Consider the following 22,983-nt stretch of genomic DNA (forward strand, 5'->3'; position numbering starts at 1 on the left):
TAATTGTACAGTTAGCCATGAAATTTTCTGACCAGTGCAAACAGGCTACTAGAACAGTTCGTTGATGTGCTAATGACATGCAGAAACTTTGCTAGCAGGGATAAGGAAGTAATTTTCCTTTTGTATAATGGCATTGATTAGGTCACATCTGGAATACTGCAGATGTGACCAAACATGACTAGAATACTGGGGGCAGAAAAGGATATTCTTATCAAAAAGGTTCTGCAAATTGTATGTGGAAACTAGGCATCAGCATGGTGACCTAATTGAAGTGTATAAGGCTTTTAAAAGGGTTAAGTAAACTAGAAGCTGATGGCATCTTTACTCTTTCTCAGATAACACACTAAGAGAAAATAAATGTAAATTGAAAAAGACGGCTGCAGAATAAATGTATGGAAATTTGCATAATTGGATTCACTGCTTAATTAGTTGCAATAAACTTCCTCCTAATTTTGTGAAAGGGAGTAGTTTCAGTAAATTTAAAGAAGGTTTTGACATATTATTGTGAAGGAATGAGAAAGGATAACTAAAATTAGCTTTTTTTTTGGCCGGGGTGGGGGGGGGGGGAGGTCTAAGCTTTGCATTCTTGTATCGTGTTGCCAGCATTCATACTAACTAGATCAGCGATTTTCAACTCGTGGCACAATGAGCAAGATGCTAAAATTGTCGAGGCACATCATCAGTTTTTTAAGGAGAGATTTTATCATTAAAAAAAAAAAAAAAAAAAAACGTATTAAGATTGTGTTTAAAAGTGCAATAGCTAAAATTCTAATCATTGTGTTATTTTTTAAAATAACATTGATCTGGATTTCAAAAAATTTATTTTTAAAATTTACGTTCATATTTGTTATTATTCCAATTATTGAAATAAGATATCATCAAAAAAGATGCTATTTATAAAAAAAAAAAAAATCATTAAAATAATTAAAATATCATTTATATAAAAATATCAGTGGGAAACCTGTGCTAGGTGATATCTTATGATGTCTCTTGTCCAAGGTCGGATAGTTGATAAGCATACCCTCAAGTCCTCCTCCAATGTTTGAAGCTGTGACCTGTTCTTGCTCTTCATCGTGTTCATAGCAGAAAAGCCAGCCTCACACAGATACGATGTAGAGAAAGGAAGGAGTGCTTTAATTGCTTTCTTTGTTGATAATGGGGTACTCCTGTCAGAGAGACAACCAGAATGAGGGCAAATCTGTTGATGAGTGCTTTAGTTTCAGTCGCCTGTCATTTCTTATTTCCATCAGCTCATCTTCTGCAACATTTTAATTCTGCTGATTCCAATGCACTTAACACAAACGGATCTGTTACCCAGTCCAAGGAAGATACATTAAGTGATGGGAAATACTTTTCAATGTTTTTACTCAGCAGTGACAAGCTTTGTAGAATTAAATCGACAAGAGTTTTGTCCAGTCTTCAACTATTTGTCGGCTCAAACATTTCGACCTTTGTTCTCTCTTTTGATTCTGGCTCCCCACAATGTTCAATTTTTCCTTAAAAGAGTTAATTTTGCCAGTACAAATATAAGAGTATTTTCATTCTTTTCCTTGCATACTCTTGTTAAGAGTGTTCAAGGCTTGGGAAATGTCAGCTAGGAAAGCAACTTTATTGCACCAGATCTCATCACTAAGCAGGTCAGTCAGCTCAGACTCTTCAGACATAAAACAATTATAAGCTCTTCCCTCAGTTTATAGAACCTTGAAAGTACCCACCCTTGAGATAGCCACCTCACTTCCATATGCAGTAGGAGTTGTGTGTATGAGCAGCTTCCATGGTAGAACGCAGTGCTGAAAACAACCTCTATTTTAATGGTCTACTCTTGATCTAGTTAACCATTTTGATCGTCTCATCCAGTACTTTTTGGAACTCAGGTACTACTGATTTTGAAATGAGGGCCTCTTTGTACAGGAAACAGTGTGTAAAAACAATGCCAGGGTTCTTTTGCTTGGCCAGTGCTACGAATCCTTTCAGGTTTCCCGACGTAGAGGGAGCACCATCGGTGTAGATGTTGATGCATGATTTCCCTGACAGATCGTGGGAACTGAAATAACTGTGGACAACATCAAGGATGTCTTGGCCTTTTGTTGTTTCCGGAAGTGATTTGCAAAATAAAAATTGTTCAACGATGTTTCTGTTACAAACAAACCTGCTGAATGGTAGCAGTTAAGCTTTTTCAGTGACGTCAGTTGACTTGTCCAACTGGATGGCAAAAATCGGCTTCTTTAATGTTACCTATTACTTGTGACTCAAGGTCTTGAGACATGTCTTGTATACGCTGACTAATAGTGCTACCAGACATAGGGATTTTCAAAATCTTTTTTCATATTCCTTGCCAAACATAATATTTACAATTTTACAGCATGCTGGTAAAATTACTGACTAGCAATTTTATGTGATTTCATCTTTTTTGCCATGATTTCAGCAGTGGCATAGCTTGCTTCTTGAGCTTGTCAGAAATAGTTGATTTTGGTTCATTGTTCAGCCTGGCATGTTTGATCAGCTATAAGCCTTTTAAAATGTTCGATTGGTTTCTCACATAAATATGAGTTTTTTGTGAAGGTGTCTTTTCAGCTTACTTGGAACCGTAGCTTGGTTTGCTAGTTTCTCACCACAAATGACACACTTAGGACTTGGCTGCTCTTCTCCAGATGAAAAGAATCCGAAAGATAAAAAGTTTTCATTATACTGGTGCATGACAGTTTTAGAACTATTACTAACTCCACTATGTGTTATACTGCCAGCTACACTTGATTCATTGTCATCATCTATCTTAAGTTTTTTAATTAGAAATCTGTCCATGTCTAATAAGCCCTAAAAAAAATAAAAATAAACTAGATTCAGTAATAACAAAATAATTAAAACGAAATAGAAATAAATAAATATGCATTAGTGCAAACTCACACGGAATAACACACCCGATGCGAACAACAGCTGATTGTTGACTGGCACTGGCTTGACAATGGTGAAAGGTGGGGTGGTAAAAGTACATTGCAGAATTATTTTGGGATCTGGAACAACAGGGATGGAAGTTCTTGCAATTTTACTATAATAACTTTTTTTTTTATTAAACTGTTATTGTTTTCATTCTTATCGGTCTTTCACAAAAAATATATGATACTTCTAAAATTTACCTTGACGATTTTTTTTTCACTTCTTTTCTATCTTCCCACAAACTCTGTGGCATATCTGTGGACCCTTCGCGGCACACTGGTTGAAAATCGCTGGTCTAAAACTTAAAACTTTGAATTTAAAATTTAACTTAAAATTAAACTTACAATTTTGATAATTCAAAGTTCGAAATGTAAAAATATTTAAAACATAAAAAACTATCCTTGAGGGTCCAAGGATATGTGGTAAATAACATTCGAGAAGAAAGATCAGACATTGTCAACAGCTTACCTCTCAACAAAACTGATAACTTCAAACAAAATTTATTGAAGCACAGCAGTCAGCATGCCACAGTCAGATGCTGATTGTATCTTAAATCTGGGAGTCAAATCATGAAATCTCCTTGCAAAACCGATTAAATCGGTCAGGATATGAAACAAAAGCTCAAGCTCATAAATATTCAATTGCGCTGATGGGATTCGAGCCTAGTCCTTTTGCACACAGATTGTCTAACAGGTTTTATATCGATCGATGTACAATTCATAGCCCATTATCTTCTTTTCAAAATTTATGCACCTTACTTAATTTTTTCATTAATATGTGCATTTTCCCTCATTTCGAAAAATAATATAACATTTATTTATTTCTAATTAGCATAATTTTTCTCTTTACTACAATATCAAGATTGTATTCATTGTTCGTGTTAATTTTGGGGGCCCTCTTGGATAGCACAGTGGATATAATCCTGTCTTCCCTGCACTCTATGGAAAATGGTCGGGTTCGAATTCCATCAATGACTCAAGTAATTTTATAGGCTCTTTTCATCCAGCAAACGGACACAATATTAGCAACTCAAATCCTCTATACATTCAAAAATCTGAGACTCCACGAGGACAGCTGTTTCAAAGCTTACTGGCTTCTTGCTGTCTGGAGGGTGGCCTCTGTTAACAAACTTATGCCGAACTGTAAATAAAGTACTTTGTCTAAGTGAAGCGTGAAGTGGTGTATGGAATTACAAGTTCCATTTGTCCAATTCAAAAGTTATGTTTTTACTTTCCTAAACCATTTAGTTGTTCTCTTATAGAAAATTGTTCGGCATACGTTTCCTAATAGACCATCCTTCAACTTATAAAAAGCCGGTAATCTTCTTATTCTTACAATAAAGTTTTAAAACAAAGTTACCTCAACTGTAGCAAAATGCATTGTTTGATTACACAGCATTTGCCCATCACTCATCTCTAACTTAATTAGCAAAGCTTGTTTTTTCCATGCTGCACTACAGAACTTAAAAACACTGAAATGAACTAGATTTTAATATGTGAATAACATTGATTAAACCGGTGTGACCTCTTATGAATATATCCATATGATAGACCAAAATAAAATATCAAAACAAATAATATTTAATAAAAAAAGTCAGCTAATTACAGCGACATTATTGTTAGGGCAACAAAAATTAAGGCAATGTTAAAAACAGGAAATGTTGAGAAATATGAAGACTGGGTCGACAAAAACTCGATGAGTCAACACTATTTGTAATTCTTCTCTCTTATTATATCTTATCTCACTCTGATTTCTTTTGCTTTTATTTACACGAAGGTATCCAGCGTCATGTTTACTGATAAGCACAAGTTTTTATTTGTCGTTTTGAGTTTAAGAAATGTAAACATGATATTTACGTAATAACTTTTATTGAACATATTGATTTAGTTTGGTTTGTCCTAAAAGTTCAAATATTACTGTTTCCATCACAACTGGGAATATATTCCGAAATATAGAAAATAAATGAAAACCATAAAATTTTTTAAATTGAAAATAGATATGGAAATTTGCGAAATAATGAGCACTACAACTTACGTGGAGTTATAATCTGACTTTAATTTCTCAAAGAATTAGATTATTCTCAGACTTTTTGTGGTATTTCCTGTACCACTCCATCACTGAATTCTTGTAATGTCCTTGTTCACTGAACTGGTAGAATTTGCTGAAGAAGTGGTACAGGAAGTACCACAAAATGTCTGAGAATAATCTGTAATTCTTTAAGAAATTAAATGTATATTACACTCCACGATGTGCTCATTATTTTACTAATTTTCATTTTTTTATATACCTGTGCCGCTAAACCTATATTTAAGATGTTTAACTGAAAATAACGAGAAAAATAATTATGATCCATTTACAGTTTTAACTTTTCTTACCTTCCTTCTGCCTTTTATGATTGCCAACGAAATTACCAAGGAAAAGGTAACGATAAACAGTATGCTACACCCTATCACGAGCTTCTGTTCCATTCCTATCCTCTTTCTCCACCATCCTTCCCTAAAAGTTGAGTAAAGATTAGTTGTTGGAGATGTTTTTTACACTTAAAAACATGCTGTATATATTAAGTTTTGGAAGCACAACTAGTAGGATGCAGTGTAGTAAGGAGTCTATTGACATTAATTTTTCATTAATACAGAGATTGTTCAAAACGTTATGGAAATATTGCCATACATAGGCGCTCGTGAATAGAAATAACATGGCTACATAGACAGATATAGAGCAGTATCCATCTATGTATAGCAGAAGTATTGAAATTCTTTAAGAGCATGCTACACATTATCTGAACTATGTTTATGATGTTTTCTGAAATTAATCATTGTAGTATACAGGAATGCAGGGATGCCAAAGATTGGTTGGTACCGCTTACACACAATAAATCTAGTATACTGGATGAAACGTGGGGGTCAACCTTACCAGCAAGAACCCAAACCCCATTCCAATGATTGAGCCAGCGTGGGTAGCACAATGGTTATAATCACAGTCCTCCCCACACTGGGTGGAAAAGGCCTGGGTTTGAATCCTGCAATGACGGGAGGAACTTTTGTGGGGTTTTTTCACTCCATGGCTGAGTTAGTCGGTCTTAGGCGTGGATAGCAAGGCTTTTACCTTGAAAACTGATTTTCATTCAGCAAAACAAACAAATCGACCAGAGAACATATGCAATTTATGGGCATAATACACGTGGATTAGTTTTTGGGTGACCATAACATGACACTTCACTGCAATGATTGATGCCACTCAAATTTGATTTGTTTCACAAGGTGAAACCATCACTCATAGGCCAATACTCTCAGTCAGAACAAGGCATATCAAAAGACCATTGGGTTTTTTAATTGTTATTTTATTTACAATGGTTTCAGTAATAGTATTAGCTATATGGTGCAAAGAATTCCCAGGCTTTCCCTTGACCAGCCAATATATAATAATCATAATAATAAACTTAACTATGTTTTTGTTCATCGTGTACTGATCCAGTTGAGTTTGAATTTCCAAGCATTCTTAATCTCAGTCCCCACGGTGTAAGTTATTCTACTAATTAATGAAACTCGGTTTTTCCTTTTTTAACAGCTGTGCTGCCAATACGTTTTGAGCAATCTTCATATAGAATAAATTAGTGACACAGTAGAGGGGCAGCTAAACATACATGATTTAATACACTGCTAGCCAAATTAACAGAACACATAGAAAACGTGGTGTGACTCATGCAGTTGCGATGAAGCAGGACAAAGTTGGAAACAGTTCTGTTCTACCATCCCTCCAACATAAGAGAAAGGGATATTTATGGTGGAGATGGTGTTCTCGTGTGAGCCGGAATAATGATCAACTGCCGCACCCCTCTTAATGTTTTATAGGGATACTTTAACTGTACAGAGGTACCAAGAACAGATCCTCGAACCAGTTGGCCCAGATTTTATTTTCACGCACGACAACACCACTGCATATAGAGCTCAAGTGGTGGAGGAATATCTTGAAACTGAAGATATCTGACTGCCACATGGCCAGCACAATCATCAGACTTAAATCCGATTGAACATGTGCGGCACGCCCTTGGATGTTGCATTGCACACTGACAGCCAGTTACTCGGTCACTTGGTGAGCTAAGTTTTGTGCTGGTGGAAGAATGGGATTTGTTGCCACGGAATCTTATAACAAAGCATGGTTCACCGCTCTCAGGCCTGTTTAGCCATTGGAGGGGATCATACGTCATATTGATGTCATGTGGCCATATTTTCGAACGTCTTGTATCAACTTCTGTGGTGACCTTTTTTGGTAATTCTTATACAATCCCTATAAATGTCCCTTATATCTGTCCGAATTATTTTGCTGTCTCCTCATTTCATCGTTAATCTATAAAACACCACGATACCAAAATTTGTCCCTCTTCGTTGCAGGCTGCATGAGTTACACAACATTTGCTACATGTTCTGTTAATTTCGCCAAGCAGTGTTGTAGTTAACAGTTATCAACACTTAATTTTCATTAAATTAAATTCTCAGATTTCAAGATTTCTAAGAACCTCTTAACTTATTCATACTTTGTCGCTATCACCTCACAGATTTCATTTTTTTAAATACTTATCAGTTGTAATATTCGTCCATTAGTGTTTGAGAAACTCTGAAATTCAATAATGCATTTAAGGTATATTGATTAAAAGCAGAAAGAAATCCCAATTAGAGATTCTGGACTGCCAAGGGCATAGGAAACAGCAAATGCTGCTTTCACAACTCTTCTGCGTGTATGGTTTAGAGTTATTTGAATAATTCAATATTACGTTTATTTATTGTACTATGATTTCTGAACATTCAGTTTTGTTCTGCAGAGTGGTCTTTTAATTTTAAAGCTCTGACTTGATCAAATTTATACTAACCATTGCTATATGTTAATTATACTGTAATGATTGAAGTTATCATTAAAGTATTAGCAACATTTTATTGTTATAATTGTATTTATCAAGAATCCAACCAAAATTTCATAAAAACAATCTCCAACCAAAATTTCATAAAAACAATCTCCAACCATGATTGTCTCCATAAAATTTCGCCATTGGAAAAAACATATCTATATCGGTTTAATGAAACACCAAGAGTCATCCATCGGATATAACTCCTGTTAAATGTGACTCAAGCTTCACATGATGATGATTATTTTATAGTTTCAAACACTTTATAGTCAACGTTTTTTGCATTCGATCTCGTAATATGTGATTGTGAACAGCTATTTGTCCATGTAAACTATTAACCATATTTCTAGTTAAGTTCTTTGTAACCTTAATCTTTCCTTACCCCATTCTTCTGTGACAATATATGGTGGTTTTGCCACTTTCAGTCATTTGGAAAGGGCTAGGTTCGAATCTTATCAGGGACTGGAGGATTTCTTAATAGTCCTTTTAATTGGGTCTGTGACGGAAAAGGAAGTAAGGTTACCTCCTTTTCCCACCCGTGAGTTATTCCGGTTTCTTTAACAGAACATGGAACTCTGCCTTGAACAAACACAACATGGCTTTAGTAGTGCTCATGAGCTATATAAATAACAACATAACCTAGTTTCTTTGCTCTAATAACTCTCTAGACCAGTGGTTTTCGACATTTTTTTTAATAACGGCATTCCAAAGTAATTTATTTTATTTTGTGGCACCCCTACTCAATTTTCTCCCTGTTAGATCCCTGTTTTAATATTATATATACAGTAATACCCCACATAGCACTGATAATTGGTACCGAAACTATTCAGTGTTATGTGAAACCATGCTGATTGAGGTATAATTATAATGGGTTTTAATTGAATGCGTACCAGAGAAAGTCTACAAACAAATTATAATAAATCTATAAACAATTTGCACTTGATAGCCAATTAAAAGGATTTGAAATTTAAAAAAATATTGCAGAAATTTTATTAATGGAAAGGTAACATCATGAGAGATGAGAAAAAAGCTTTAAAAAAGCGGTTGTTTATTTAGGTATTTTAATAATGAAGTCTGGTGAAGCCATCTCTTCTTTTTCTCGGTGTACGCGTCTTTGTAGCATCGAATCCCGTCTTGTAAAATTTGCCATATCTCGATGCTACGTTCAACATTCGGATCTCCATTCTTAATCACCTCGCAGGCCATGTCAACACCTTCCTTCCCAAAAAAACTTTCTCCAGTTCTGTTGAAAATTGTTTTGGTGGGACTTCAGTGTTATCCACTTCAGAATCGTTTTTCTCTTCTGCATATGCAGTTTGCTCGTCAATTTCAAGGAGAGTTGCACCATCTAAGTCATTTGCATGTGAGTCAATGCAGTCACATATATTGGCAGTGTCCAAAATTTTGAATCCCAAGTATTTTCCGACCTTCACAATGTCTTCAGAAATTATCTGAACTTGCGATTCAATACAAGTGAAATCGTTTACCAAATGGGGCAAAACATGCTGCCAAACAGAACGCATGTTGTTGGCAGTGATTTCTAGGCAAGATGCAGATATATTTTCGATCATATTTAAAGGGGTAAAAAATTAATTTTGAAATGAAAAGTTTGAAAAACTATCATGTTGTCTCGTCAGGATGGAATTAAGAATACTGAACACTGTTGCACATTGCGGCTAGCTGCCTGAAGGGAGCTAAAGTACCATGTGCATGGTAGACAATAGAGTTGGCACTGCAGCATATATGTATAGTACCTGGCTACGACAATGCAGCATATGTATAGTACCTGTCTAGGCTATTGAATGAGTTTTATTGTGTACAATAAATTTTTGACTTAAACTTAATTGAAAACCGTGAACCCGTGCTGTTTGAAGCTGTACTAAGCGAGGTATTGCTGTATTTATATATATACACACACCGATGAGCCAAAACATTGCGACCACCTACCTAATATGATGTTGGTCCTCCACACGCAGCCAAAACAGCTTGTACCTGGCAAGGCATGGATGCTACAAGATTTCTAAATGTGTCTTGTGGTATCTGGTACCAACACATAATCAGCAGATCCTTTAACTCCTGTTAAGTTCTGTGGGCGAGATGCTGCAGATCGCAGTTGCTGTTCCAACACAAAACACAGATGCTCGATGGGATTGCTATCTGGGGAATTTGGAGGCCAGGTCAATACCTGGAAGTCTTCCTCATGTTCTGCGAACCAGTCTCGAACAATCTGGGCGATGTGGCATGGCACATTATCCTGCTGAAAGATGGCATCACCAGATGGGAAGATAGTTGCCATGAAAGGGTGTACCTGGTCAGCAATGATGTTTAGGTAGGTGGTAAACACAGTGCCTAGCACATGGATGACTGGACCCTGGGCATCCCAGCAGAACATTGCTCAAAGCATGACACCGCGCTTGTTTTCATCCCATGGTGCATCCAGGCACCATCACTTCCCCAGGTAAATGACACGCACGTATCTGGCCATCCACATGGTGCTCAGGAAACGTGATTTATCGACTAGACGACCTTCTTCCAATCACTCAAGGTCCAGTTTCGATGCTCGTGTGCCATTGTAGGCACTGTCTCCAGTGAACCGTGGTTAGCATGGGCACTCAGAACAGGTTATGACTACGCAGCCCCATTTTCAGCAGGGTTTGATCTACTGTGTGTTGTGACACATTACTCCCATCACCAGCATTCCAATTACCGGCAAGTTGCACTACAGTTGTCCTTTTGTTGCCGTGTACCATCCAGGAGAGCTTTCGCTCACCTTAAGCATCGATGAGCCATGGTCATCCAACACCCCGCCATCGGGTCGGTTTGTGGGTTTCCCCTCCTCGGACCACTTTCATTAGGTACTAACCATGGCTGACTGTGAGCATCCCACCAGCCGTGCCGTTTTGGTTCTGTTCTGACCCAGTCGCCTGGCCATTACAATTTGGCATTTGTCGAACTCGCTGAAGTCCGCTGCCTTTCCACATCTGAAGAACAAGGGTAACACTGATTAACGGAGCTCAGTATCAGGTGTTTTTTATACTGTGTCCCAAGGTGAACATGCACTGTAGTTCACCTGCAGTTGCTTCGATTTGCGTAACGACTCGCTGGTCATAATGTACTGGCTCATTGGTTTATATAATATTAAAAATATGTTATATGATAGTTATTACAATAATATAACTATAAGCAAAATTACAATTCATAATACAAATTATATATATATATATAATTTTATTTTTTATATAGAGGTACTAAATAAATATCAGTTATAGATCACCACTAAATTAAAAAGTTACTGCACACCTTTTTTATAATGAAATAAATATATAAATAAAAAAAAAAGTAAGTAACTTAGACCCAGATTACGTGGCACCCCTGTAATGTTGTTGTGGCACCCTAGTTGAAAACCACGCATTAGGTCACATCTGGAATACTGAAGATGTGACCAAACATAACTGGAATACTGGGGGTAGGAAAGGATATTCTTATCAAAAAGGTTCTGCAAATTATATGTGTAACTAGGCATCAGCATGATGATCTAATTGAAGTGTATAATGCTTTTAAAAGGGTTAAGTAAACTGGATGCTGATGACATCTTTATTCTTTCTCAGATAACACACTAAGAAAATAAATTTAAATCGAAAAAGACGACTGCAGAATAAATATGTGGAAATTTGCATAATTGGATTCACTGCTTAATTAGTTGCAATAAACTTCCTCCTAATTTTGTGAAAGGGAGTAGTTTCAGTAAATTTATAGATTTTGACATATTATTGTGAAGGAATGAGCAAGGGCAACTAAAGTGAGCATTTTTTTTTTTTTTTGGCTGGGAGGGGGGGTGGGTAGAGGTATAAGATTTGCATTCTTGTATCATGTTGCCAATATTCATACTAACTAGATCTTGATATATGCTAAAACTAAATAATTTAATATATAATATTGTTTAGTACAATTGCACTAAATAATACATAATATCTATCCAACTATGTAATGATTTACATAGTTGGATAGTAAGACAAAGCAAAGTTTGTACATTAGGCATGATTATTATAACAGCTCATACTGTGAAATCCTTCACAGTGAGTTGCCTTCCTCTGTTACTTCAAATAAGTTACACTTTTCAATTAGATAAGTCTGTTGTTAGTTTTTCTCAGTGGAGTACCACCACCCAGACAGCACAGTTTTGAAGCTGTTTGACCTTCAGATAAGTACCCAGAGGTATAAAAGCTGTTGATACAGTTTTTACTTATTTACATAATATAAGAGATGCCAAACGGTGTACAGTAGACTCGATTTTCCGGGATAGATGGTAAAAAACAAATCCCGGATAATCGATTTCCCGGTTAATCCAAAAATACAGAAGTCCCTGACATATGTAAGAGATACGTTCCAGGGCTTCTTACTTCCTCGAGTTTTACATAACTCGGGAATGGCTAATAACATATCTTATTGACAAATCTAAATTCATTGCGATACTTGTTAATGTTGGACCATTTTCATACATTCTTAGTTTAATTTTCTGATCCAAATCGATCGCTTTCTTTTTCTTGGTAGATTTACTAGTAGCACTGTCACTTATTCTCTTAGTCGGCACCACGATAACAGTCAAAATTAAATTTTCTGAGAACTGCACAGGGTTAAGGCGAAAACTCACTATCATCACCCCGCTCATGCGCGGTGATGAAAGTGAGTTTTCTGTTATTGGGTGTTTCTGTTAGTGCAATCTATTATAAACGTGTAGTAAACTCTATCATATTGCATTTGCAATTATACCAATAGTTGGAATTCTGTGGGTTTTTACGTTATTATGGTGAAATGTGTGTCCCCTTCATTTAAATCTTCAGTCATATAAAAAAAAAAACCATAAATAATTGTAAGAACCTTCTCTTCTTTCCTTTTTTTTTTGTTTGTTACTCCGATCTCACTTGTGCAATTTGTGCGTGCAGTGATCGTCGTTATTGATTGGTTATTATTATTTTTTTGTTGTTTTAAATTTTACAACCTAAAAAAAAAAAAAAATTGAGACCTATGTAAAAAATATGGCGATAGATAAAAAAACTTACCACGTACTACTTGTGTGTCCAATACAATACTTTATTTTTTGCAATGTCAATTTTAAATCGAATAGCTTCCCTTTATTTTTTACGATGTTGCGTATGGTTCATTAGAAATTTAATTTAATCCAACATTATAATGGTTCATTACAGATATAATTAACGGATGCACCGTTTTCAAACTTTTGAATAATTTCAAGTCTTTGTTTAACTGAAAGCGCAACTCTTTTGCGTTTACCCATCATTTTCACGATTTCTAAACAAAAAAAAAAAAAAAAAAAAAAAAAATTTTACTATAAAAAAAATTTCGACATCCCTGACATAAATAACGAAACAAAATTTGTCTTTTTGCAGTGCAACGGAACACAACAATTGAAGCGACGCACTAAATCATACTAAACATTTGGTCACTTTTTTTTTTGAGCGGAGGGCGTGAAGACAGCAGGGTTGCAAGAGAATAACGACTTATAACTCCACTTTTTGCTTATTTACGACTTGCAAAATATCTGATTATACCTATTATAGTTATTACTTGAATTTTATGATTTCTGGTTGATTTTTTTTTTTATTTTATTTATTTTTTTTTATATATTTGAAGTCTTGAAGTGTCTCCCAGTAAATCAAGAGTCTGCTGTACTTCTTTCCTAAGTTTGAGGCTTTCTGCTCTAATATTTTTTAGTTTAATATTTAAATATGTAATCAGTATATATGTGGTTTTCTATAATGAAGGGGTTTAGCCATTGTATGCTAAATAAATGCGCATTGAAATCTATTTTTCTTAATAGATATAGTGGCACATCTTTAGTTACAAGGAGAATTCAGGCAGGTATATAGATCTCTCTGCTGACAGATATGTTGTAATTTAAAACTAGTTACCAATACACTGCATTATATACTAACACAATACAGCGTACAGGGCGTCCACAAATGATTACCTTGATTACATTTCGTTACAAATATTTTATTACTATTGGGAGGTTAACAAAATTTAACCAAATTGTATGCTAATATTAAAAGTTTTTATCAATACATAAGGACTGTAAAGAACTTCAATGTGAGTGCCTCTTGTGGCACATAGAATATCAAGGTGACATTCAATCTCTCTCCATACATTTTCTAACATCTGTGGGGTGCATTCGACTGCACATGTAATCCGCCCTCGTAATGTTTCAATATCTGGAACAGCTATCACATACACCAAGTCTTTAACATATTCCCAAAGAAACCCAGTGGGGTTATGTCTGGTGACCTTGGGGGCCACGAAATCGGTCCATCCCTGCCCATCCAACGGTTTGGAAATGTCTTATCCAAAGTGTCATGAAAACTTGAGCCCAATGAGCGGGTGCTCCATCCAGCTGAAAGATAACAGTAGGCTGCCTCTGTTCCATTTGGGGTATAGCATAATTAATGAGCATGTCTATAAACATGTTTGCACTAATCGTGTTTTCATGGAAGAAGACAGTTCAATAATTTAATCATGTAATAGGGCGTGCCACACATTGATTTTGGGACTGTTACGAATATGCTCTTACCACGTGTGGATTTTCGGATCCCTAAATACGCACATTATGTCTGTTGACTACACCACTAACATGAAATGAAGCCTCATCCGAAAAACAAACATTCTGCAAAAACTGATTATCCTCATCAATTTTATTCAATATGAGGTTAGCAAATTCCTCACATTTACCACGATCATTTGGTTTCAACTGTTGAAGTATCTGAACTTTTTAGGCATATAGCTTTAGACATTTCCGTAACACTTTGTGCACTGTAGACTTTGGTACTTATAACTGCTGTGGCGCTTGTCGCACAGATTTACTAGGTATTCGCATGAAAGCATCTTGAATTGCACCCACTGTTTCTTCGGAAACGAACAATCTGCCAATGCTTTTCCCTTTCTCAACTGACCCAGTTGCTAAAAACTTTTCCATCCACGATTTAATAAGCTTTACTTCTGGAGGATTTCTACTGTACTTGGCTCTAAACATTCTCTGCACACTCACAGGAGATTTTGTTTCAGCTAACCAAACAACACAATGAACTTTCTTTTTTACAGACTGCATCTTGAAGACAGCGCTACTAGCGGCAACAGCAGCAAACTTAACTCACTGGGCTTAAAACTCTATAATTGTACAAGATTATCTGCAATAAGAAAACTTAAGTGGGATTCAACCTTACCAAATTAAAGTATATTATAATCAGGGTAGTCATTTGTGGGCACCATGTATTATGTTAGTGTTGATTGTAATATTTATGAAGCTTTGCTTTGATTTTCATCCCTATTTGCCAAACTTCATGACAATTAGGTTTTTTCCCATGAGACAGCATTTTATGATGATTGTTTATATTATTCCTGATTTTTTTAAATTTTTATTTACTTATTTATTTTCATTTAGTATATTGCTTGATGCAGATGGACATATAAGCTTAACAGACTTTGGCCTTAGTAAAGAAGCTTTAAGTGACCAGAAAGCATATTCGTTTTGCGGTACTGTAGAGTATATGGCTCCAGAAGTAATCAATCGTAAAGGGCATACCACAGCAGCTGACTGGTGGTCATTTGGAGTTCTTATGGTAGGTGTATCTGACTTTTAACTTTGCTAATTAAATAATTAGTGAGTTTATTTCCATCAACTATTGTAAAGACTGGGCCCAAAATTATTATAAAAAAAAAATTCTGTGCCTTAGTGTGTTCTTAATAAAAAAAAAAAATTCCAAATTTTGCTGACAAAAAGCTGGATATTTATAAAAACATAATTATTATAAATAAACACAGTGAAAAGGAACTCAACCACTGCTTCCTGTCTCCTCAGAAGTTCATAAGGTAACAGATAGCTTTTAAAATGCTAAAGCTACATAGTACTAGTGGTTGTGAAGGATGTTCTACAGATTTCTGGTGGATATTGGATGTAAACATAATCCTTTTTCTGACAGTAAAAATTCCTTGCAGTATTATATTTGTATTTTTCTTATGTGGTAATTAACAAAATAGCCTCAACAAAAATTATGTGCATTATCTTTCTCTCTTGTTCAATCATTTCCATTGTTATGAGTAACAGGATGCACTGAGATATAATTCATTTCTAACTAAAACAGCCAACTCTTTAAAATCCAGGACCCTTAGGGTGGTGCCAGATTTTAAAATATTCCACATTTTAATATTCCACCTAGTGGCTGAGCAGTTTTAGAAGAGCACATTTCAATAAATATTTAAGCATAAAGCCCTGTTACGTCACTTAGGTGGCAACGAACGTGTAGAGTGGTTCTCTTCAAGACGCCTGGTCAGCGTGAAGAGGAAAAGACCAAACCCTCCAGCAATGAGAGCACAACAATACAAATGGCCCTCAGTCCCCAGCAGCTTTCACTCTCCCTCTTACGGCAGCGAGAGGATCAGAGTGGAGGCAGAGGGTGCTAAGAATCTCTGGGTACGACCAGGCTGCCATGCACGGAAATTGAACTTGGCCTGTTATAACGTACGATCACTCATCGGTGAAGACAGGATATTAGAGCTGGAAAAGGAATTAGAAAATGTGAATTGGAATATCATCGGTTTGGCTGAAACAAGAAGAAGAAATGAATCACTTATAAGTTTATCAAGTGGAAATCTGCTGTACACCAATGGAAACAGTGAAAGGAGTGAAGGTGGAGTTGGGTTTCTGGTCCATAAAGATTTTAAAAATAACATTTTGGAATTCAAAAGTACATCACCAAGGGTGTCAAGACTAATACTCAAGATTTCTAAGAGGTACAAGCTAAAGATTATAATGATTTATGCACCAACATCGAGCCATGATGATGAAGAGGTTGAAGAAATGTACACTGAAATTGAGAGTCTTCTAGATGAGCAGAAAACCCACTACACTATTATTATGGGGGACTTCAATGCTAAGGTTGGAAAAAGGCAAAACAGCTCAGAAAGAGGAACTATAGGAAATTTTGGAATTGGTGAAAGAAATAAAAGAGGTGAAAGACTTGTGGAATTTGCAGAATCTCAAGGAATGTCAGTAATGAACACTTTTTTCAAGAAAAGGGTGAACAGAAAGTGGACATGGAAGAGTCCAAATGGATTAACAACTAATGAAATCGACTTCATCCTCACTAACAGAAGATATATTGTGAATGATGTTACCGTCCTGAATAAGGTAAATGTTGGAAGTGATCACAGAATGGTAAGATGTACACTTGATATAGATGTAGGAAAGGAAAGGAAAAAACTGACTCGAGTAAATAATACAAAGGTCTTTGAAATAACAGAGGAGGAGAAAAAGCAGTATGTACTGGAACTTAAGAACAAGTTTGAGCTTCTTCAGACTGCTCAGGACCAAGATATCGACGAGGAATATTACAACTTTCTGAAAGTGATAAAGCCCAAGAAACCTATAGGGAAACAGAAATCCAAAGAAGAAAAAATTAGTCAAGAAACACTTGTCATGATGAACCAAAGATGACAAATGAAGAGCAAGAAAAACACTGACAGGGAGAAAATTGAGTATACTGAGTTATGCAAAGCCATTAGAAAGAGACTCAGAGAGGACATGAGAAGATTTAACACAAGAAAAGTAGAACAAGCATTAAGGGAAAACAAAGGATTTAAATCAGCAGCCATGAGCAGTAATACAGAAAGACAAATGATACTGAAACTGAAGAATAGCGATGGTGTACTTATAAACAGCAGAGAAGGCATAATTCAAATAGCAGAAGACTACTATAGAGAATTATACAAGGAGCGAGGGAATGATACCAGCAGTGGGGAAGATGGATTGCAAAGTAGCAACACATACGACATACCCGATATTCTTCCTGATGAGGTAGAACATGCATTGAAGAAAATGAAGAATCGGAAAGCCCCGGGGGAAGATGAAGTTACTGTAGAGTTGTTAAAATTGGGAGGAAGAGACATAACACACAAACTGGCAAGACTCTTCACAAAGTGCATTAGAAAAGGTGTGATGCCTATGCAGTGGAATAATGCAATCATAGTTTTGCTGCATAAGAAAGGAGATAAATCAGAAATTGGAAATTATAGATCAATTAGCTTGTTATCCCATAGCTACAAGTTGTTCACAAGGGTCATTACTAACAGATTAGAAAGAATACTTGATGAGAATCAACCGAAAGAGCAAGCTGGCTTTAGGACAGGATTCTCAACTATGGATCACCTTCACGTAATATCACAGCTAATGGAGAAAGCAAATGAATATAAAACACCATTATGCCTGGCATTTGTGGATTATGAAAAGTCATTTGACTCCATACAGCATAAGGCAATGTTTCGGGCACTGGAAAGACAAGGCATAGATACTCCATATATTATGATTTTGAAGAAAATATATGAGAGTGCTACATCCTTTATTAGACTAGACAAAGACAGTAGCAAATTTAAAATCGAGAAAGGAGTTCGACAAGGAGACACAATATCTCCGAAGCTGTTTACTGCTGCCCTTGAGGAAGCTTTAAGAAGATTAGACTGGTCGCAGAAAGGAGTCAATGTGAACGGAGAGTACCTAAACCATTTACGATTTGCAGATGACATTGTGGTCATAAGCCACGATCCCAAAGAATTAGAGGAAAATCTTAATCAGTTATGCACAGTTAGTAAGGATTTTGGACTAAAGATGAATATGGCTAAAACAAAAGTAATGATGAACAAGTATGCCACGGAAAGGGAAATAATGATTGAAGGAGCAGTAATTGAAAAGGTGGAGTCATATACTTATCTGGGACAAGTTATTAGCTGTAATAATGATAAATGGCTGGAAGTCAAGAGAAGAATAAATTTTGGATGGATAGCATTCAGGAAATATAGTCACATACTGAAGAGAAATATCCCAGTTTGTCTGAAACGTAAAATAATGAATCAATGTATACTCCCCACCATGACTTATGGAAGTGAAACTTGGGCACTCACCAAAAGAATGGAAGAGAAGCTAAGAACTACACAGTGAAGAATGGAACGAATTATATTGGGAATCAGACTGTTAGATAAGAAGAGAAACACATGGATTAGGCAGCAAACTCAAGTAAAGGACATTCTTATCAAAACTAAAGAACTAAAATGGTCTTGGGCAGGACACATAGCTCGAAGACATGATGACAGATGGACTAAGAAAATAACAGAATGGTACCCAAGAGGAGCTAGAAGAAAACCCGGAAGACAAAGGCGGAGATGGATAGATGAAATTCATGAGTTTTTGAGTAGTAAGTGGATGGCCAGTGCTCAAAACAGAAGGAACTGGAAAGTTGCTGGAGAGGCCTTCATCCTGCAGTGGATTGAAAATGGCTGATGTTGATGATGATGGTTACCAATATAATTCTCATATATTATATCTAGCATATGAAATGGTGCAAGTTAAATTGTGTATTTAAATTGCTGAAAATTAGTGTTGATTTGAAAATTACCTTACATAGAGTTGTTCTGGATAGTGAATAATATATGGAAAAACTATTTTTGGAAATATTACATGTAATGAAAAAATATTGTGTTAAAATTACACTGTATACCACCATGACAGTAATTAGTACTGTTCCCTACTGTTTTACCCGAACTCTTGAAGTAAAACAGTTTTTTAACAACTTTAGTTGGTCCCACTTAAAACAGTTTACAATGGGCTCAGTCTTTTTTTTTTTTATTAATCATCTTCCATCTGGAAGCTGCTGGGAAAATTCGTAAGAAAATGGCTGTTTTCTAGGGCGGGGTAATACACAGATTAATAGTTTAGCAGCAACCATAGGCAGAGCTGTAACTGATTCTTGCAGTTGTTATAGGCCTAATGACTGTAATGAGTATAAAGAACAATTATACGAACAATTAGTGGGACGGTAAGCCAGAATGTCTTAGAATGGGGTATTTCAACTTTACAGATACTTCTACTGGAACATCCAGCAGCATGAAAAGCAAGGTGTCAGGGATTTCAAGGGCTTGCAGGCTTTGCTCATGAAACATGCAAATACATGGGTTGTGTTGAGGTTACTAAGAGATTAAAAACAGTTCCATGTATATTTATGTGTGCACTAATGCTAGGAACACAGTAAATCAATTTTATGATTTTGAAGTACTGGTTAAATCATCAAAAGTGGACATTGTAGGGATATCAGAGGCATGGTGTCACTTATACATAAAGAATGCAGAATTTGAATATGGAGAATGCAATATGTATAGAAAGGACGTGTGTGTGCATTCTGTGTTGGGGTAGCCCCTAGGCATATGCCCATTGCCACCTAGAATTCTTGTTTTAAACAGTAATAATGTTAAATGGGCCTGACATGGAAGAGGTAAAGAATGAATATTGGAAAAAATATATATATGTATATAATACACCGATGAGTCAAAACATTATGACCAGCGAGTCGTTATGCAAATTGATGCAACTGCAGGTGAACTACGGCGTGTGTGTGTGTGGGTCAGTACACGGTATAAAAAATACCTGATACTGAGCTCTGTTAATCAGTGTTACTCTTGTTCTTCAGACGGGAAAGGCAGCGGACTTCAGTGAGTTTGACAAAGGCCAAATTGTAATGGCCAGATGACTGGATCAGAGCATATCCGAAACAGCACGGCTGGTGGGGTGCTCATGGTCAGCTGTGGTCAGAGGAGGGGAACCCACGAACCGCCGGCATGGTGTTGGAAGACACAGCTCATCGACGTTCGAGGTGAGTATGTAGCGACTGTGGCGCAACTCGCTGGTAATTGGAATGCTGGTGATGGGAGTAATGTGTCACAACACAGTACATCAAACCCTGCTGAAAATGGGGCTGCGTAGCCGCAGGCTGCTCTGAGTGCCCATGCTAACCACAGTTCACTGGCGACAGCGCCTACAATGGGCATGCGAGCATCGAAACATCGGACCAGATGTGATTCATCATCTGGTCTGATGAATCACTTTTCGTATTGCACCATATTGATCTGCATTTATTGTATTGTGCCGTGGCATACCCTGTTCTTTTTTGAATATACAGGTGGACATTTTGGCAGATCCCAGGAAGGAAAGGATAAGAATCTGGGATGCTTTGGTAAAAGTCTGGCAAGAGCGTTGGAGTGTTTGTGATAAAGGGTAGATTACACAAAATTTTTTCCCAGATTTAAGAAATGCAGCCTCGATAAAATTCAAATGGTTTGCACCAAACTTACAAGCCATCTTCTTATTAACTGGTCATGGTTCGATTAATGCAAAGTTGCATGATTTAGGAATTAACGATAGATCTAGTTGCCATTGTGGTGAAAGAGAATCATGGGAACATTATGTACAACTGTGAGGAGTACTGCGATCTACGAATTGAATTGGTATCTCGGGTTAGTAAACTCAATCTTATGGCAGAAGGCTGCGAGACAGTTCTAATTGATAAACAGGAGAACTTCTTGGCTTTCCAAGCCTTTGCAACTGCAATATTTCTTAGGCGGAAGACTCTTCTGCATCTGGAAGCCTTGGATTTGTAATGCGGTATGGTGTATGCTGAATTACCTAGAATTCTGTGAAATCGTGGAGGCTTGAGTCTGCTATATCCACTGCAACTCCAGCTCTTTCTTCTGGAATTTCTGCTCTCGGCAGCTCCTGGCGCTGGTATTTCTCTTCTCGGTAGCTCCTAGCACTGCTGGTTTTCCAACAGACTGTGAACAGATGCAGATCTTTCCAAAGAAGTTTGGACTTTGTCTGAAATTTAATTATATGTATATTTTATTTTTTATGTAATTTGATTATTTTTCAATTTGTTCATATCAATCTTTTTTGGTCATGGCAGGTTTTTTCCCTCCCTATACTTGGGCAAACAGCAGAGGGAGTATATAAGAGTACTGCCAAATTTATTTGTAACTGACAGTGGGGTTGCCATTGGTTGGCTGGGACTGCTTTAAGTAATAAATATCAATATCAATGTGGATGGCCTGGGGAAGTGATGGTACCTGGATGCACCTGGGATGAAAACAAGCCGGTGGCGGCAGTGTCATGCTTTGGGCGATGTTCTGCTGGGATACCCTGGGTCCAGTCATTTATGTGCCAGGCACTCTGATGTCTACCACCTACCTAAACATCATTGCTGACCAGGTACACCCTTTCATGGCAACGGTCTTCGCTCTGGTGGTGCCGTCTTTCAGCAGGATAATGCACCATGCCACACCGTCCAGATTGTTCTAGACTGGTTTGCGGAACATGAGAAAGACTTCCATTTATTGCCCTAGCTTCCAAATTCCCCAGACAGCGATCCCATTGAGCATCTGTGTTTTGTGTTGGAACAGCAACTCCGATCTGCAGCGTCTAAACCACAGAACTTACAGGAGTTAAAGCATCTGCCGGTTACATGTTGGTACCAGATACCACAAGAAACATTTAGAAATCTTGTAGCGTCCATGCCTCACTGGGTAAGAGCTGTTCTGGCTGCATGTGGAGGGCTAACGTCATATTAGGTAGGTGGTCATAATGTTTTGGCTCATCAGTGTGCGTCCTTATAACCTGAGCACCAGCTACATATTCTTCAGTCATGATTTGATAATGGAGAACTATTAAGTGCTCAATAATTGCTATATAGGCAGTTCCTGCTTTACAAGTTGGCGCTTCCGTAGCCAGGTTCGCAGGAGCAGCAGTGCGTAGCACACGCTTCTTGAATAGACAGAGGTTTGAGCCCGTTACCACCAAATACGGAGGATGCGGAAAGGTCAGGGAATGACCACCGCATATCCCCGTAGCAATATGGCCTTAGTTGCTAATGCTCCTAAAAACCAAATAACAACAGCTTTACAAGTTTTCGCCTTATGAGTTTCCTGGGTTCAAGAGGTTTTGTCCCCCCCCCCCCGTATCAACAAAATTGGAAATATGAACATTAATTGCAAAAAAATGAATGTTAAACATTCATAAATACCGCATTTCAAACCATGCGCGTAGCTATACAGTACAGTGCATCCTGCTTTACGATGTTAATCTGTTCCAGAAACACCATCGTATCATGAAAATCTCGTCATGTGAACTGAATAACAGTTTTTTTTTTTTTTTTTTTTTTTGGTAATTCGTTCCAAGACCTTGGAAGTCAAAATTTTCGCTATATAACTAAGCTATTTATTTCTCTAAAAGGTCATTTTTATAATGGAAATTGTATTAGTTACCAATT

The 22,983-nt window shown here is 36.8% G+C and overlaps 1 protein-coding gene across 2 annotated transcripts in view; it reads left to right on the top strand.

Moving 5' to 3' along the window:
* The window catches only part of S6kII (Ribosomal protein S6 kinase II), a 297,018-nt gene that overhangs the window by 123,647 nt on the left and 150,388 nt on the right, over window positions 1-22,983 (top strand). For both annotated transcript variants that reach the window (XM_090379290.1, XM_090379291.1), the window contains one exon: window positions 15,285-15,462. In XM_090379290.1, coding sequence (XP_090235416.1) covers window positions 15,285-15,462 — 178 coding nt within the window. The remainder of the gene's footprint in view (window positions 1-15,284; window positions 15,463-22,983) is intronic.

This window comes from Mastigoproctus giganteus, chromosome 8, assembly GCF_048544385.1.
Source record: "Mastigoproctus giganteus isolate SK-2022 chromosome 8, ASM4854438v1, whole genome shotgun sequence".
In the NCBI taxonomy this organism is placed as follows: domain Eukaryota; kingdom Metazoa; phylum Arthropoda; class Arachnida; order Uropygi; family Thelyphonidae; genus Mastigoproctus; species Mastigoproctus giganteus.